This window comes from Pristiophorus japonicus, chromosome 8 (genome assembly GCF_044704955.1).
Source record: "Pristiophorus japonicus isolate sPriJap1 chromosome 8, sPriJap1.hap1, whole genome shotgun sequence".
Classification (NCBI taxonomy): Eukaryota; Metazoa; Chordata; class Chondrichthyes; family Pristiophoridae; genus Pristiophorus; species Pristiophorus japonicus.
In genome coordinates this window covers 1,787,233-1,806,601 of record NC_091984.1, presented here as the reverse complement: position 1 = coordinate 1,806,601, position 19,369 = coordinate 1,787,233, and the positions used below count along the sequence as shown (strand labels likewise).

The 19,369-nt window shown below is 47.2% G+C and overlaps 1 protein-coding gene across 1 annotated transcript in view; it reads left to right on the top strand.

The window, feature by feature from the left end:
- The first annotated feature begins 3,170 nt into the window (after positions 1-3,170).
- Positions 3,171-19,369, top strand: part of ddah1 (dimethylarginine dimethylaminohydrolase 1) — a 35,164-nt gene continuing 18,965 nt past the window's right edge. The window contains exons 1-3 of the mRNA XM_070885956.1: positions 3,171-3,291; positions 8,422-8,495; positions 10,525-10,644. Of these exons, the coding sequence (XP_070742057.1) occupies positions 3,243-3,291; positions 8,422-8,495; positions 10,525-10,644 (243 nt within the window). The 5' untranslated portion in view covers positions 3,171-3,242. The remainder of the gene's footprint in view (positions 3,292-8,421; positions 8,496-10,524; positions 10,645-19,369) is intronic.

The window sequence follows — 19,369 nt, the reverse complement described above, 5'->3', positions numbered from 1 at the left end:
AGCACATCTTTGAAATAGTGTCATGGGATCTTTTACGTCCACTTGAGAGAGCAGACAGGACCTCGGTTTAACGTCTCATCCGAAAGACGCCACCTCCGACAGTGCAGCACTCCCTCAATTCTGCCTCTCCGACAGTGCAGCGCTCCCTCAGTACTGCCCCTCCGACAGTGCAGCGATCCCTCAGTACTGCCCCTCCAACAGTGCAGCACACCCTCAGTACTGCCCCTCCAACAGTGCAGCACACCCTCAGTACTGCCCCTCCGACAGTGCAGCGCTCCCTCAGTACTGCTCCAACAGTGCAGCGCTCCCTCAGTACTGCATTGGAGTGTCAGCTTAGATTTACCTGCTCAAGTCCCTGGAGTGGGACTCGAACCCACAACCTTCTGGCTCAGAGGCGAGAAGGGGCTGCCCACTGAGCCACAGCTGATACTTATGAGCTTAGCAGGGGCTATTGAGCCATGCAAACTGATGGAACCGTAGAAGTGGGTGTACTGAGACAGTCAGAGACTCAAATACTGCTTCAATAAGGATTGTTACAAAAATGATAAACCAGCAGATTATCAGAGATCAACGGGGCATTACAAGGCGATCTATCTGAGAAGCAGTAATGTGTGTTGACTTGCTATAACACACAATTTATTACATTTTCAAGCAGAGTAAGCTATGATAAAGATCACAATTTCAGCAGGGACGGCAGAGGCAGAACTGTACAACCATTAAAGTCTCTTCACATTGATGTAATGGAAGCCGGAAAAAAACAAACCCAGAAATGTGATAATATCTTTGAACATTAAGGACATGCCACTAGGGTGGACAGACCACTGAAAGATAATCCGTCATGTACTGAATGCGCAGCGCTCCAGAGCGAAGAGCACATCGCTGATTATGGGACATTGAATCTGCCTGTGACGCAGGGAGGCACTGCACCTGCCGGGTGTGGCTATGGGCGGTGACACCGCTGAGGATTCCCTGGCGAGTGAGCTAAAATAGCTCGACTGCTCTGCCGAAGTTGTCCTTGGAAAGCTTCACAAATCGTGTCAGTTCTTCTATTTACTTTGCTTCTGTTGTTGAAATGATTTGGAAAGCTGCTTGATTCAAGTGTAATTGAATCCTGGATTGGGACGTCGGAACATTTACAACAGTGGAAGGCCATTCAGCCCCTCGAGCCTGTTCTGCCATCATGGCTGATCCGTACTTCAATTCCATTGTCTCACCTATGCCACATTTCCCTTGATACCCTTGATTGTACGAGATGGAAAGGATTATAAATATAAGATTGTCACTAATAAATCCAATTGGAGAATTCAGGAGAAACTTCTTTACCCAGAGAGTGGTGAGAATGTGGAACTCGCTGCCACAGGGAGGGGTTACATAGAAAATAGGTGCAGGAGTAGGCCATTCGGCCCTTCGAGCCTGCACTGCCATTCAATAAGATCATGGCTGATCATTCCCTCAGTACCCCTTTCCTGCTTTCTCTCCATAACCCCTTGATCCCCTTAGCCGTAAGGGCCATATCTAACTCCCTCTTGAATATATCCAATGAACTGGCATCAACAACACTCTGCGGCAGGGAATTCCACAGGTTAACAACTCTCTGAGTGAAGAAGTTTCTCCTCATCTCAGTCCTAAATGGCCTACCCCTTATCCTAAGACCTATGTCCTCTGGTTCTGGACTTCCCCAACATCGGGAACATTCTTCCCGCATCTAACCTGTTCAGTCCCGTCAGAATCTTATACGTTTTTATGAGATCCCCTTTCATTCTTCTAAACTCCAGTGAATAAAGGCCCAGTTGATCCAGTCTCTCCTCATATGACAGTCCAGCCATCCCGGGAATCAGTCTGGTGAATCTTCACTGCACTCCCTCAATAGCAAGAACGTCCTTCTTCAGATTAGGAGACCAAAACTTTATACAATATTCCAGGTGAAGTCTCACCAAGGCCCTGTACAACTGCAGTAAGACCTCCCTGCTCCTATACTCAAATCCTCTCGCTATGAAGGCCAACATGCCATTTGCCTTCTTCACCGCCTGCTGTACCTGCATGCCAACTTTCAATGACTGATGTACCATGACACCCAGGTCTCGTTGCACCTCCCCTATTCCTAATCTGTCACCATTCAGATAATATTCTGCCTTCCTGTTTTTGCCACCAAAGTGGATAACCTCACATTTATCCACATTTTATTGCATCTGCCATGCATTTGCCCACTCACCTAACCTGTCCAAGTCACCCTGCAGCCTCTTAGCGTCCTTCTCACAGCTCACACTGCCACCCAGCTTAATGTCATCTGCAAACTTGGAGATATTACATTCAATTCCTTTGTCTAAATCGTTAATGTATATTGTAAATAACTGGGATCCCAGCACTGAACTAGTCACTGCCTGCCATTCTGAATAGGACCCGTTTATTCCTACTCTTTGCTTCCTGTCTGCCAACCAGTTTTCTATCCACTTCAATATGTTACCGCCAATATTACCCCTAATATTTTGTGTGGGACCTTTTGAAAGTCCAAATACACCACATCCACTGGTTCTCCCTTGTCCAGTCTACTAGTTACATCCTCAAAAAATTCTCGACGATTTGTCAAGCATGATTTCCCTTTCATACATCCATGCTGACTTGGACCGATCCTGTCGCTGCTTTCCAAATGCGCTGCTATTTCATCTTTAATAATTGATTCCAACATTTTCCCCACTACCTATTTCCCTGAGCAGATGGGTCAATAACCAGGGGGCACAGATTTAAAGTAATTGGTCGAAGGTTTCGAGGGGAGTTGAGGGGAAATGTTTTCACCCAGAGGGTGGGGGGGGTCTGGAACTCACGGCCTGAAAGGGTGATAGAGGCAGAAACCCTCACCACATTTAAAAAGTACTTGGATGTGCACCTGAAGTGCCGTAACCCACAAGGCTACGGACCTAGAAACGGAACGTTAGATAAGGCTGGGTAGCTCTTTGTCGGCCAACGTGGACATGATGGGCCAAAATGGCCTCCTTCCGTGCTGTAAATTTCTCTGATTCTATGCAGCATTTAAGGGGAAGCTGGATAACCTCCCGAGGGAGAAAGGGGAATGGAAGGTAATGCTGATAGGGTGAGATGAGGGGTGGGAGGAAGCTCGACCCCAGTTGGGCCGAATGGCCTGTTTCTGTGCTTTGATGTATTTTGAAACCCAACGTTTCCTTTTCTTTTAATAGGTGGCAGCTACGAAGAAAGCTCTGGAAGACTTTAATTTTAATGTCGTAGAAATGACAGATGAGGCAGCAACTCTTGATGGTGGTGATATCCTGTTCACAGGTACATGTCTTCAATATTCAGATCATTGTCAAGCAATGAACAGCTGGAGTGAATGATCTCAATGTCACTGTCAGTTGCATAAAGGTACCCCGCTAATTAAACATAGTATAAGAAATAGGAGCAGGAGTGGGCCGTACGGTCCCTCGAGCCCGCTCCGCCATTCAATATGATCATGGCTGATCATGACCGCAACACCACTTTCCCACCCGATCTCCATGTACATTGATTCCAAGCAGCAGGGAGTCCGGGGATGTCGGAGGCCTACAAAAGGCCCAACGCGTCGGAGAGGCGGGAGTGCAAGCAGCGGGGAGTCCGGGGACGTCGGAGAGGCGAGAGTGCGAGCAGCAGGGAGTCCGGGGACGTCGGAGGCCTACAAAAGGCCCAACGCGTCGGAGAGGCGAGAGTGCGAGCAGCAGGGAGTCTGGGGACGTCGGAGAGGCGGGAGTGCGAGCAGCAGGGAGTCTGGGGACGTCGGAGGCCTACAAAAGGCCCAACGTGTCGGAGAGGCGGGAGTGCGAGCAGCAGGGAGTCCGGGGACGTCGGCGGCCTACCGGTTCAGTTGCAGCAGGGAGGCAAAAATAAGTAGAAAGAAATTGAAAGGTGACGTCACAGCCATGGGGGTAAGTGATTGGCTGGTGATTGTTAAGTAGTTTTTCTTTTTCTTTTCAATATCAGTAAGTAACATTTCGCATTGTTGTTGCCAATTTAAGTTAATCTGAGGGTTAAGACATGGCAGGAGAGTTTAGACATGTGTTATGCTCCGCCTGTACTATGTGGGAACTCAGGGACGCCTCCGGTGTCCCTGACGACTACGTGTGCGGGAAGTGTATCCGCCTCCAGCTCCTGACAGACCGCATTGCGACACTGGAGCTGAGGGTAGATTCACTCTAGAGCATGCACGATGTTGAGAATGACATGAATAGCACGTTTAGCGAGGTGGTCTCACCGCGGGTAAAGGGTACACAGCCAGATAGTAAATGGGTGACCAACAGGAAGAGCAGTGCAAGGAAGGTAGTGCAGGGGTCCCCTGCGGTCATCCCCCTGCAAAACACATACACTGCTTTGGGTACTGTTGAGGGGGATGACTCATCCGGGGAGAGCAGCAGAGCCAAGTTCGTGGCACCGTGGCTGGCTCTACTACACAGGAGGACAGGAAAAAGAGTGGGAGAGCTATAGTAATAGGGGATTCGATTGTAAGGGGAATAGATAGGTGTTTCTGCGGCCACAACTGAGACTCCAGGATGGTATGTTGCCTCCCTGGTGCAAGGGTCAAAGATGTCTCAAAGCGGGCGTAGGGCATTTTGAAAAGGGAGGGTGAACAGCCAGTTGTCGTGGTGCACATTGGTACCAACGATATAGGTAAAACACGGGATGAGGTCCTACAAGACGAATTTAGGGAGCTAGGAGCTAAATTAAAAAGTAGGACCTCAAAAGTAGTAATCTCAGGATTGCTACCAGTGCCACATGCTAGTCAGAGTAGGAATCGCAGGATAGCTCAGATGAATACGTGGTTTGAGGAGTGGTGAAAAAGGGAGGGATTCAAATTCCTGGGGCATTGGAACCGGTTCTGGGGGAGTTGGGACCAGTGCAAACCACTGTCCTGCGGGAGTGTTTGCTAGTGCTGTTGGGGAGGAGTTAAACTAACATGGCAGGGGGATGGAACCTATGCAGGGAGACAGAGGGAGATAAAATGGAGGCAGAAGCAAAAGATAGAAAGGAGAATAGTAAAAGTGGAGGGCAGAAAAACCCAAGACAAAAAACACAAAGGGCCACATTACAGCAAAATTCCAAAGGGGCAAAGTGTGTTAAAAAGGCAAGGCCAGCATTTATTGCTCATCCTGAATTGCAGTTGAGAAGGTGGTGGTGAGCTGCCTTCTTGAACCACTGCAGTCCGTGTGGTTACGTTATTTCCACACTGCTGGCTTTGTTACAACTGAGTTAGGAGTCACCCACTGGACTGGAGTCACATTTAGGCCAGAGTGGGTAAGGACGGCAGGTTTCCTTCCCTAAATGACATTAGTGAACCAGATGGGTTTCAACAACATGGTCACCATTACTGGTGAATTTAAATTCCCCAGTTGCCGTGGTGGGATTTGAACTCACATCTCTGGATCATTAGTCCAGGCCTGTGGATTACTAGTCCAGTAACATAATCACTATGTTACCGTAACTTCATGGGTATGGTATGGATCTCATGGGTACACACAGCTTTTGAAACCTACGTTTCTTGAGACTGATTTCATTAATGGGTTGTTAATTATGCAGGAACATCCCCCATTTCTCATTAACAACATAAGAAATAGGAGCAGGAGTCGGCCATTCGGCCCCTCGAGCCTGCTCCACCATTCAATAAGATCATGGCTGATCTGATCATGGACTCAGCTCCACTTCCCTGCCCACTCCCCATAATCCTTTATTCCCTTATCGCTCAAAAATCTGTCTATGCCTTAAATATATTCAATGACCCAGCCTTCACAGCTTTCTGGGGCAGAGAATTCCACAGATTTACAACCCTCAGAGAGAAGAAATTTCTCCTCATCTCTGTTTTAAATGGGCGACCCCTTATTCTGAAACTTTGCCCCTTAGTTCTAGATTCCCCCATGAGTGGAAATATCCTCTCTGCATCTACCTTGTCGAGCCCCCTCATTATCTTACATGTTTCAACAAGATCAACTCTCATTCTTCTAAACTCCAATGAGTAGAGGCCCAACCTACTCAACCTTTCTTCATAAGTCAACCCCCTCATCTCCGGAATCAACCTAGTGAACCTTCTCTGAACTGCCTCCAAAGCAAGTATATCCTTCCTTAAATACGGAGACCAAAACTGTACGCAGTACTCCAGGTGTGGCCTCACCAATATCCTGTGCAGTTGTAGCAGGACTTCCCTGCTTTTAAACTCTCTTCCCCCTTGCAATAAAGACCAACATTCCATTGGCCTTCCTGATCACTTGCTGTACCTACATACTAACTTTTTGTGTTTCATGCACAAGGTCCCTCTTTTCTGCAGCATTTTGTAAATTTTCTCCATTTAAATTATTATTTGCTTTTCTATTTTTTTCTGCCAAAGTGGATAACCTCACATTTTCCCACATTATACTCCATCTGCCAAATTTTTGCCCACTCACTTAGCCTGTCTATATCCCTTTGCAGATTATTTGTGTCCTCCTCACAACTTGCGTTTCCACCCATCTTTGTATCATCAGCAAACTTGGCTACATTACACTCGGTCCCTTCATCCAAGCCATTAATATAGATTGTAAATAGTTGAGGCCCCAACGCCGATCCCTGCGGCACCCCACTAGTTACTGATTGCTAACCGGAAAATGACCTTTTATGTGGCACCTTATCGAATGCCTTCTGGAAATCCAAATACATCACATCCACTGGTTCCCCCTTATCCACCTTAAAGAACTCCAGCAAATTTGTCAAACATGATTTCCCTTTATAAAACCATGCTGACTCTGCTTGACTGAATTATGCTTTTCCAAATGTTCTGCTACGACTTCCTTAATGATGAACTCCAACATTTTCCCAACGACAGATGTTAGGCTAACTGGTCTATAGTTTCCTGCTTTTTGTCTGCCTCCTTTTTTAAATAAGGGCTTTACATTTGCGGTTTTCCAATCCGCTGGTACCTCCCAAAATCCAGGGAATTTTGGTAGATTACAACTAATGCATCCACTATCTCTGCTGCCACTTCTTTTAAGACCCTAGGATGCAGGCTATCAGGTCCAGGGAACTTGTCCACTTTTAGGCCCATTATTTGACTGAGGAATATTTTCGCCCATTATTGCCTTGCGTTGCTGTGTTTCACCACTGTACCAACCGCAATGTTGTTACTTTGTGAACAATCACAGGAGAAGAGTTTGATAGTGTGGAGCCCAGAACATTGTTTTCATGCATAATGGCCTCGCCCCTCCCTATCTCTGTAATCTCCAGCCCCACAACCCCCCCCGAGATGTCTGCGCTCCTGTAATTCTGCCCTCTTGAGCATCCCTGATTTTAACCGCTCCACCATTGGTGGCCGTGCCTTCAGCTGCCTGGGCCAAAGCTCTGGAACTCCCTCCCTAAACCTCTCCGCCTCTCTAACTCTCTTTCCTCCTTCAAGATGTTTCTTAAAACCAAGCTCTCTGCGTTAATATCTCCTTATGTGGCTTGGTGTCAAATTTGTTTTTGTCCTATAACTCCTGTGAAGCGCCTTGGGACGTTTTACTAGTTAAAGGCGCTATATAAATACAAGTTGTTGTTGTAATTAAGTAATCTAATGACTATGGTCACAGACTGTGACGGATTGCAGTTTCTTCGATCTAGTTATTTTTATGAATCTCCTGACTGTAATAAGCTGCTACGTATCTGACTGCATTGCTGTTGATGGTGAGGTGTTTTCACTTAGATGCAGAGGCAGAGATGTACAACTTTGAAGCAGTGCTTTCCTGGTTTTTCTTTACCAAGGTGCCCATTGGAGGACCTCTAACAAGTTGATGAGCCATTTCCACTGCCTCTAACTGCTGCCCTTCGACAACCCACCGCACCCCACCCCTCAGGACTCGGATATTGTTGGAGCTTAGGGTCCTCGACCCTAGTTGGCCATATTCCTGGAGGTTTCATCATGTGACCTCCCGCCCCCTCGAACGCCCTGCCCCCATACTCCCGCCATTGGTCGCCCGACACGCCCTGTCTTCCCACGGCCAATTAGGAGAGCGAACAGACTCTTCATTACCCAGTTGGAGGATTACTGACTCTCAGTCAAACAGCATTTCCGTATCCACCCATCCCCACCCCATCTCCCACTAATAAACAAAAATGTTCGAAGTAAATGAACAATAATGTAATTGTCTTTTAACACCCGGATGATTTTTCTCCCAGGTTTTTGCTCGTAGCAGTGACCTGGAGATGAATCTTCAATACCTGGAGACTTTGGGCCCATTCCTGGTGTTGACGACCCTAATCCCAAGTGTTAGAGATTTGGACGGGAGGTAATGGGTTGCAAGGTGTGCAGTTTCAGTTGTAATGACAGTGGGAACAGGACACTCCTGCTGTAATCAATGCGAAAGTACCGTTATTTACAGGTAGATAACCCCTGTGACTGATGTAATTCCAACACGGTTTTATGGTCTCATTTGTACTCAGGTAAAGAATTCTTTGTGGGTCTTTCGAAGAGAACCAATCAGCGGGGTGCAGAAATCCTGGCTGATGTTTTTAAGGTGAGTGAGCTTATCTTTTTTAATATACAATTAAGATGCCACATTTAAAATGCCTGTAGAAAAGAGAAGGCTGAGGCGTAACCTGATGAAGGAGTTTGATGGGGCAGACGCAGAGAAAATGTTTGCACTTGTGGGGAAGAGCATAACTAGAGGCCATCAATATAAGACAGTCACTAATAAATCCAATGGGGAATTCAGGAGAAACCTCTTTACCCAGAGAGTGGTGAGAATGTGGAACTCGCTGCCACAGGGAGGGGTTGAGGCGAATAGTATCGATGCATTTAAGGGGAAGCTGGATAAACACATGAGGGAGAAAGGAATAGAAGGATATGGGGATAGGGTGAGATGGAGATGGAGAGCGGTGGGAGGGGGCTGGTGTGGAGCATAAACCCCGACACTGAGCGCTGGGGCATAAACCCTGGCACGGAGCGGTGGGCCCAATGGGCTGTTTCTGTGCTGTACGTTCAATGCAATTCTGTGTAATCATGTAGTAAAGCACGGAAAAAATATGTTGAATTTGTTCAATTTAGTATTTATGGAAAGCAGTACAAGCTTCCTTGATGGTTTAATGTTTGAGGGCGCTGCCCTGTGCAGCACAAAGCAGTACCAACCACAGATTCAATCCCAGCCAGGGACAGCATTGGAAAAGCCTGGCTTGTGCTATGAGGAGACTCCAGCTCCGGTTGGGGTGGAGTGTAGAATGCTTCGGTGTAAGGGGTATCGCAGTTGTGTGGGGCGGACTGGTTGGGCCGGGTGCTCGTTACCTGTCCGCCATTGTTCATTGTTCATAGGTTTATATGTAACCTTCAGGGCTGCTGACCGAGGGCCATGCGGCTCTTTGTCGGCCGGTGCGGACATGATGGGCTGAAATGGCCTCCTTCTGTGCTGTAAATTTCTATGTTTCTATGAGACGAGTCAGACGATATTTATGCTTCCAACAGCTGTCCAGTGACTCGCACACGCAGGTGAATGTGTGTCTTACAGCACAGGAGGAATTATTCATGCCTCTGCTGGCTTTTTGAAAGAGCTATCCAATTAGTCCCACTCCCCCGCTCTTTCCCCAAAGCCCTGCCATTTTTTTCTGTTTTGAGTACATACCCAACTCCCATTTAAAAGTTACTATTGAATCTGCTCCCACCGCCCTTTCAGGCAGTGCGTTCCAGATCACAACTCGCTGCGTAAATAATGTACTCCTCATCCCCCCCCCTCTGGTTCTTTTGCCAATCACCTTCAATCTGTGCCCTCTGGCTACGACCCTATATCTACTCTATCAAAACCCTTCATATGTCGGGTGAGTACAGAGTCTTGGCTGTGATTCTGCTCACTCCCTCAGTGTTGAATAGCCCGCTGATCCTCACTGTCTAGGTGGCTGTCTCCCGTGGAATCATACCGCAGAAAAACCCAGCAACGATTCCGGTAGGCGATAGCTATCCAGTGGCTCCTGGTGGTGTGTGGGTGGATGGGTGTCTGTGTGTGTTTGTGTGTGACACATGCGCGTGTTCATCTGTGCGTGCGTGTTCATCTGTGTGCGTGTTCATCTGTGTGCGTGTTCATCTGTGTGCGTGTTCATCTGTGTGCGTGTTCATCTGTGTGCGTGTTCATCTGTGTGTGCGTGTTCGTATATGTGTGCGTGTTCGTATATGTGTGCGTGTTTGTGTGTGTGAGCGCATGTTCGTGTGTGTGAGCGAGTTCGTGTGTGCATTGCCCGATGTGTGCAAGGACGTGTGTTTGGATGGATGCGTGTGTGTTAGCTGTGATTTTCCCATTTTCCTCACGCTAAATACTCTGCTGACACACACACTGCCTAGGAATATAGCACCAGAGGGTGGGCAACATCTGTGGAACTGTGCCCCAGAGATAGAAAAAACAGTACACTGAGGAAAGGGGAGACAATTGGAGGCAAAAATCAATCTTAAAGTAGTACACTAATATAATGCCGCATATGCGTAGGTGGCTATCGTTTCGGAGGCATTGTATTGATGCAGCACTTTGTGTAACAAATTCTTCCGTTATTGTTCCTTCAATACAGGACTACGCTGTTTCCAAAGTCACCGTCACGGGTACTTTGCACTTGAAGAGTTATTGCACTATGGCTGGTCCCGGACTGATTGCTATTGGCTCCAGCGAACATGCGCAGAGAGCGCTGAAGGTACGTAGGATCAGGAGGAGGCCACTCAGCCTCTCTAGCCTGGTCCGCCATTCAGTGAGATCCTAGCCTACACCCCTCCGAGATCTCTGCACGCCTCCAATTCTGCTCTCATGCGCATCTCCGATTTTGATCGCTCCACCATTGGCAGCCGTGCCTTCAGCTAACGAGGCCCCCAAGCTCTGGAATTCCCTCCCTAAACCTCTCTGCCTCTCTCCTCCTTAAAACCTACCTCTTTGACCAAGCTTTTGATCACCTGTCGTAAAATCACCTTGTGTGGCTCAGTGTCAAATTTTGTTCCTGTGAAGCGCCTTGGGATGTTTTACTATGTTAAAGGTGCTATATAAATTCAGGTTGCTGTTGTTGTATCCTAACTCCATTTACCCGCCTTGGCTCCATATCCCTTAATACCCTAGGTTTTGAATATAAATTGATGATGCTGGAATATTGAATTTGATGGGAGAAGAAGGGATTTTGTCTTCTCTATTCTTGCAACTGTTTCTGGTATAATCCTAACAAGATATAAACCTCATTGATTTTTTATTGTTTTTGACTGTGCTCTCTCTGGCCTTAAGTGTTGAATTCCTGCTTCAAGTTAATGTGCTTTTCTACTGGCGTCATGTTGATACTGAGTATTGATGTGTGGTGCATTTAAGCTTTCCAGAGTGCTTATTGGCTATGTCCTCGGCTTCTGTATCTGTGTTGCAAGTTGTTCCAGCCGACAGTAGGCGAAAGAAAGCCTCTGTTAATCCTTCCTCCCTCCCTCCCTTTCTTTTGAATTTATTAGCATCCCCAAAGGCTCAGTATGTGCTGAGTTAATTGATTTCGGGAGTGGCAGGAGAGGCACAATGGTTAATCTCAGTGTCCCAGGTCTGTGGCAGGGGAGGAGAATCGGCCAGAGTTCCTGTTCGTCATCATTAATAAAGAGACCCTTGCTGGAGATGTTGGGGAGGGGTTATACTAATATGGCAGGCAGATGGGAACCTATGCAGGGAGACAGAGGAAAGTAGAATGGGGGTAGAAGCAAAAGATAGAAAGAGGAAAAGTAAAAGTGGAGGGCAGAGAAACCCAAGGCAAAAAGCAAAAAAGGCCACATTACAGCAACATTCCAAAGGGGCAAACGGTGTTAAAAAGACAAGCCTGAAGGCTCTGTGCCACAAAGCGAGGAGTATTCGCAATAAAGTGGACGAATTAACTGCGCTTATAGCAGTTAATGGATATGATGTAATTGGCATCACAGAGACATGGCTCCAGGGTGACCAAGGCTGGGAACTCAACATCCAGGGGTATTCAACATTTAGGAAGGAAAAGGAGGTGGGGAAGCGTTGCCGGTTAAAGAGGAAATTAATGCAATAGTAAGGAAGAACATTACCTTGGATGATGTGGCATCGCTATGGGTGGAGCTATGGAACACCAAAGGGCAGAAAACGCTAGTGGGAGTTGTGTACAGACCACCAAACAGTAGTAGTGAGGTTGGGGCAGCATCAAACATGAAATTAGGGATGCGTGCAATAAAGGTACAGCAGTTATCATGGGCGACTTTAATCTACATATTGATTGGGCTAACCAAACTGGTAGCAATGCGGTGGAGGAGGATTTCCTGGAGTGTATTAGGGATGGTTTTCTAGACCAATATGTCGAGGAGCCAACTAGAGGGCTGGCCATCCTAGACTGGGTGATGTGCAATGAGAAAGGACTAATTAGCAATCTTGTTGTGCGAGGCCCCTTGGGGAAGAGTGACCATAATATGGTAGAATTCTTTATTAAGATGGAGAGTGACACAGCTAATTCAGAGACTAGGGTCCTGAACTTAAGGAAAGGAAACTTCGATGGTATGAGACGTGGATTGGCTAGAATAGACTGGCGAGTGATACTTAAAGGGTTGACGGTGGATAGGCAATGGCAAACATTTAAAGATCACATGGATGAACTTCAACAATTGTACATCCCTGTCTGGAGTAAAAATTAAATGGGGAAGGTGGCTCAACCGTGGCTAAAAAGGGAAATTAAGGATAGCGTTAAATCCAAAGAAGAGGCATATAAATTGGCCAGAAAAAGCAGCAAACCTGAGGACTGGGAGAAATTTAGAATTCAGCAGAGAAGGACAAAGGGTTTAATTAGGAGGGAGGAAATAGAGTATGAGAGGAAGCTTGCTGGGAATATAAAAATTGACTGCAAAAGCTTCTATAGATAAGTGAAGAGAAAAAGATTAGTGAAGACAAACGTAGGTCCCTTGCAGTCAGATTCAGGTGACTTTATAATGGGGAACAAAGAAATAGCAGACCAGTTAAATAAATACTTTGGTTCTGTCTTCACAAAGGTAGACACAAATAACCTTCCGGAAATACTAAGGGACCGAGGGTCCAGTGAGAAGGAGGAACTGAAGGAAATCCTTATTAGGCAGGAAATTGTGTTAGGGAAATTGATGGGATTGAAGGCTGATAAATCCCCGGGGCCTGATAGTCTGCATCCCAGAGTACTTAAGGAAGTGACCCTAAAAATAGTGGATGCATTGGTGATCATTTTCCAACAGTCTAACGACTCTGGATCAGTTCCTATGGACTGGAGGGTAGCTAATGTAACACCACTTTTTAAGAAGGGAGGGAGAGAGAAGGCGGGTAATTATAGACCGTTTAGCCTGACATCAGTAATGGGGAAAATGTTGGAATCAATTATTAAAGATAAAATAGCAGCACATTTGGAAAGCAGTGACGCGATCGGTCCAAGTCAGCATGGATTTATGAATGAGAAATCCTGCTTGACAAATCTTCTAGAATTTTTTGAGGATGTAACTAGTAGAGTGGACAAGGGAGAACCGGTGGATGTGGTGTATTTGGACTTTCAGAAGGCTTTTGACAAGGTCCCACACAAGAAATTGGTGTGCAAATTAAAGCACATGGTATTGGGGGTAATGTACTGACGTGGATCGAGAACTGGTTGGCAGACAGGAAGCAGAGAGTCGGGATATACTGGTCCTTTTCAGAATAGCAGGCAGTGACCAGTGTGGTGCCGCAGGGCTCAGTGCTGGGTCTCCAGCTATTTACAATAGAAACATAGAAACATAGAAAATAGGTGCAGGAGCAGGCCATTCAGCCCTTCTAGCCTGCACCGCCATTCAATGAGTTCATGGCTGAACATGAAACATCAGTACCCCCTTCCTGCTTTCTCGCTATACCCCTTGATCCCCCGAGTAGTAAGGACTTCATCTAACTCCCTTTTGAATATATTTAGTGAATTGGCCTCAACTACTTTCTGTGGTAGAGAATTCCACAGGTTCACCACTCTCTGGGTGAAGAAGTTTCTCCTCATCTCGGTCCTAAATGGCTTACCCCTTATCCTTAGACTGTGACCCCTGGTTCTGGACTTCCCCAACATTGGGAACATTCTTCCTGCATCCAACCTGTCCAAACCCGTCAGAATTTTAAACGTTTCTATGAGGTCCCCTCTCACTCTTCTGAACTCCAGTGAATACAAGCCCAGTTGATCCAGTCTTTCTTGATAGGTCAGTCCCACCATCCCGGGAATCAGTCTGGTGAATCTTCGCTGCACTCCCTCAATAGCAAGAACGTCCTTCCTCAAGTTAGGAGACCAAAACTGTACACAATACTCCAGATGTGGCCTCACCAAGGCCCTATACAACTGTAGCAACACCTCCCTGCCCCTGTACTCAAATCCCCTCGCTATGAAGGCCAACATGCCATTTGCTTTCTTAACCGCCTGCTGTACCTGCATGCCAACCTTCAATGACTGATGTACCATGACACCCAGGTCTCGCTGCACCTTCCCCCTTCCTAATCTGTCACCATTCAGATAATAGTCTGTCTCTCTGTTTTTACCACCAAAGTGGATAACCTCACATTTATCCACATTATACTTCATCTGCCATGCATTTGCCCACTCACCTAACCTATCCAAGTCACTCTGCAGCCTCATAGCATCCTCCTCGCAGCTCACACTGCCACCCAACTTAGTGTCATCCGCAAATTTGGAGATACTACATTTAATCCCCTCATCTAAATCATTAATGTACAATGTAAACAGCTGGGGCCCCAGCACAGAACCTTGCGGTACCCCACTAGTCACTGCCTGCCATTCTGAAAAGTACCCATTTACTCCTACTCTTTGCTTCCCGTCTGACAACCAGTTCTCAATCCACGTCAGCACACTACCCCCAATCCCATGTGCTTTAACTTTGCACATTAATGTCCTGTTTGGGACCTTGTCGAAAGCCTTCTGAAAGTCCAAATATATCACATCAACTGGTTCTCCCTTGTCCACTTTACTGGAAACATCCTCAAAAAATTCCAGAAGATTTGTCAAGCATGATCTCCCTTTCACAAATCCATGCTGACTTGGACCTATTATGTCACCATTTTCCAATATACATTAACAATCTGGATGAGGGAATTGAGTGTAATATCTCCAAGTTTGCAGATGACACTAAGCTGGGTGGCGGTGTGAGCTGTGAGGAGGACGCTAAAAGGTTGCAGGTTGACTTGGACAGGTTAGGTGAGTGGGCAATCGAGTGGCAGATGCAGTATAATGTGGATAAATGTGAGGTTATCCACTTACGTGGCAAAAACACAAAGGCAGAATATTATTTGAATTGCGGCAGATTAGGAAAAGGGGAGGTGCAAAGAGACCTGGTTGTCATGGTACATCAGTCATTGAAAGTTGGCATGCATGTACAGCAGGCGGTGAAGAAGGCAAATGGTATGTTGGCCTTCATAGTTAGGGGATTTGAGTATAGGAGCAGGGAGGTCTTACTGCAGTTGTTCAGGGCCTTAGTGAGGCCTCACCTGGAATATTGTGTTCAGTTTTGATCTCCTAATCTGAGGAAGGACGTTCTGGCTATTGAGCGAGTGCAACGAAGGTTCACCAGACTGATTCCCGGGATGGCAGGACTGACATATGAGGAGAGACTGGATCGACTGTGCCTGTATTCACTGGAGTTTAGAAGGATGAGAGGGGATCTCATAGAAACATATAAAATTCTGACAGGACTGGACAGGTTAGATGCAGGAAGAATGTTCCCGATGTTGGGGAAGTCCAGAACCAGGGGACATAGTCTAAGGATAAGGGGTAAGCCATTTAGGACTGAGATGAGGAGAAACTTATTCACTCAGAGGGTTGTTAACCTGTGGAATTCCTACTGAAGAGAGTTGTTGATACCAGTTCATTAGATATATTCAAGAGGGAGTTAGTTATGGCCCTTACGGCTAAAGGAGAGAAAGCAGGAAAGGGGTACTGAGGTGAATGATCAGCCATGATTTTATTGAATGGTGGTGCAGGCTCGAAGGGCTGAATGGCCTACTACTGCACCTATTTTCTATGTTCTCTGTTTCTATGACACCCAGCTCTACCTCACCACCACTTTTCTTGACCCCTCCACTGTCTCTAAATTGTCAGTCTGCTTGTCCGACATCCAGTTCTGGACGAGCAGAAATTTTCTCCAATTAAATATTGGGAAGACTGAAGCCATTGTTTTCGGTCCGCACCACAAACCCCATTCCCTAGCCACTGACTCCAACCTTCTCCCCAACTTCTGTCTGAGGCTGAACCAGACTGTTCGGAACCTTGGTGTCATATTTGACCCTGAAATTAATTTTCGACCACATATCCACGACATAACTAAGACCGCCATTTCCACCTCCAAACATCGCCCATCTCCACCTTGCCTCAGCTCATCCACTGCTGATGCCCTCGTCCATGCCTTTGTTACCTCTAGACTTGACTATTCTAATGCACTCCTGGCCGGCCTCCCACATTCTACTCTACGTAAACTTGAGGTGATCCAAAACTCGGTTGCCCGTGTCCTAACTCGCACCACATCCCATTGACCCATCACCCCCTGTACTCACTGAACTACATGGGCTCCCGGTTAAACAATGCCTCAATTTCAAAATTCTCATCCTTATTTTCAAATCCCTCCATGGCCCTCGCCTCTCCCTTTGTCTGTAATCTCCTGCAGCCCCACAACCCCCCAAGATATCTGCGCTCCTTTAATTCTGCCCTCCTGAGCATCATTGATTATAATCGCTCAACCATTGGTGGCCGTGCCTTCTGTTGCCTCGGCTCCAAGCTTTGGAACTCACTGCCTGCACCTCTCCGTCTCTTCCACCTCTCTTTTCTCCTTGATGACGGTCCTTAAAACCTCTTTGACCAAGCTTATGGTCACCTGCGCTAATTTCTCCGTATGTGGCTCGGTGTCAAATGTTTTTTGTGGTACTCCTGTGAAGCGCCTTAAGACGTTTTACTATGTTAAAGGCGATATATAAATACAAGTTGTTGTTAATCCGTGCCAAAGAAAGAAAGACTTACATTTATGTAGTACCTTTCACGACCACCGGACGTCTCAAAACGCTTTACAACCAATTTGCTGGAGTTCTTTGAGGATGTGACGAGCAGGGTGGATAAGGGGGAACCAATGGATGTGGTGTATTTGGATTTCCAGAAGGCATTCGACAAGTGCCTCATAAAAAGTTACTGCACAAGATAAAAGTTCACGGGTTTTGGGGTAATATATTAGCATGGATAGAGGATTGGCTAACTAACAGAAAACAGAGAGTCAGGATAAATGGGTCATTTTCCGGTTGGCAAACAGTAACTAGTGGGGTGCCGCAGGGATTGGTGCTGGGGCCTCAACTATTTCCAATCTATATTAGTGACTTGGGTGAAGGAACCGAGTGTAATGTAGCTATGTTTTCTGATGATACAAAGATGAGTGGGATAGCAAATTGTGAGGAGGACACAAAAAATCTGCAAAGGGATATAGACAGGCTAAGTGAGTGGGCAAAAATTTGGCAGATGGAGTTTTGGGCCCAAGTTTCCACATGATTTGCACCTGATTTTTAGGAGCAACTGGTGGAGAACGGACTATCTTAGAAATCGCAATTCTCCACATTTTTTTTTCTGCAGTTCTAGTCAGGTAGAACAGTTCCACTTTGGAACAGAATTTTTTCTTCAAAAGGGGGCGTGTCCGGCCACTGACGCCTGATTTGAAAGTTTCCACAGTGAAAACCTACTCCAAACTAACTTAGAATGGAGCAAGTGAAGATTTTTGTAGAACTGAAAAAACCTGTTCTACACATTAAAAAATCAGGCGCAGGTTACAAATTAGGCGTCCAGAACGAGGGGTGGGGGGGGAAGGGAACTCATTAAATTCTACAATAACTCCTTAGTTATACTTATACAAATATTATACAAATAAATCCAACCTGAATAAACATTTATAAGCAAAGAAAAGATTAAATAAACCATCTTCCTACCTGTGTGAAAGTGCTTCAGCCAGGGAGAATGCTGCAGCAAGCCTCACAAAACGAGGCAGCCGTTCCCGAAGGCGGGCGGGAGGGAGGGAGGGAACCGACCGACTGACCGAACGCAGGGTGGGGGGGGGGGGGGGAAGGAAGCCGTTCCAGACGGCGGGCGGGAGGGAGGGAGGGAACCGACCGAACGCAGGGAAGCCGTTCCAGACGGGGGGAGGGACCCAACCGACCGAACGCAAGGGGGGAGCCGTTCCAGACGGCGGGCGAGTGGCCGAACGCAGGAGGGGGGAACCATTCCAGACGGTGAGCGAGCGACCGAACGCAGGAGGGGGGAGCCGTTCCAGACGGCGGGCGAGCGACCGAACGCAGGAGGGGGGAACCATTCCAGACGGTGAGCGAGCGAGCGGGCGGGAGGGACCCAACCGACCGAACGCAGGAGGGGGGAGCTGTTCCAGACGGCGGGCGAGCGGCCGAACGCAGGAGGGGGGAACCATTCCAGACGGTGAGCGAGCGAGCGGGCGGGAGGGACCCAACCGACCGAACGCAGCGGGGGGGTGTGGATGTGGGGGGGGGAGGAAGCCGTTCCCGACGGCAAAAGGGGGGGGTCGTCGGAAAACGGCTGCCTCAACTTTCTGAGGCTTCCTGCACCTTCTCAGTGCTGATGTGCTGATGGCAATGTGCTTTTATTAAAAAATGTTCAAAAACTAAACAGCTACAAAGAACTACAAAAATGGCCGAGTGCCGATGTTTCCTTCACACTGCGCGTGCGCGAACACTCCAACGCGCACGCGCAGCGTTGCCGGCAGGAAAAAAACTAATTTAAATAGTACCCGCTCCCTCCCACTTACAAAATCGGCGCGAGTGTAGGCTCCGCCCCCCTGGGCGCTGCGCCAAACAGACAAGGAGCTGCAGGGCTCTCCAGAATCGCTGGGTTTTTTTCCGCCGCCGTTTTAGGCGCGAAAAACGGGCGCCCAGCTCGGAGGGGCGCCCATTTTTTATCGTGTGGAAACTTGGGCCCATAATGTGGAAAAATGTAAGGTTATCCACTTTGGCAGAAAAAATAGAAAAGCAAATTATAATTTAAACGGAGAAAAATTGCAAAGTGCTGCAGTACAGAGGGACCTGAGGGTCCTTGTGCATGAAACACAAAAAGTTAGTTTGCAGGTACAGCAAGTGATCAGGAAGGCAAATGGAATGTTGGCCTTTATTGCAAGGGGGATAGAGTATAAAAGCAGAGAAGTCCTGCTTCAACTGTACAGGGTATTGGTGAGGCCGCATCTAGAGTACTGCATACAGTTTTGGTCTCCGTATTTAAGGAAGGATATACTTGCATTGGAGGTAGTTCAGAGAAGGTTCACTAGGTTGAATCCAGAGATGAGGGGGTTGACTTATGAAGATAGGTTGAGTCGGTTGGGCCTCTGCTCATTGCAGTTCAGAAGAATGAGAGATGATCTTATCGAAAC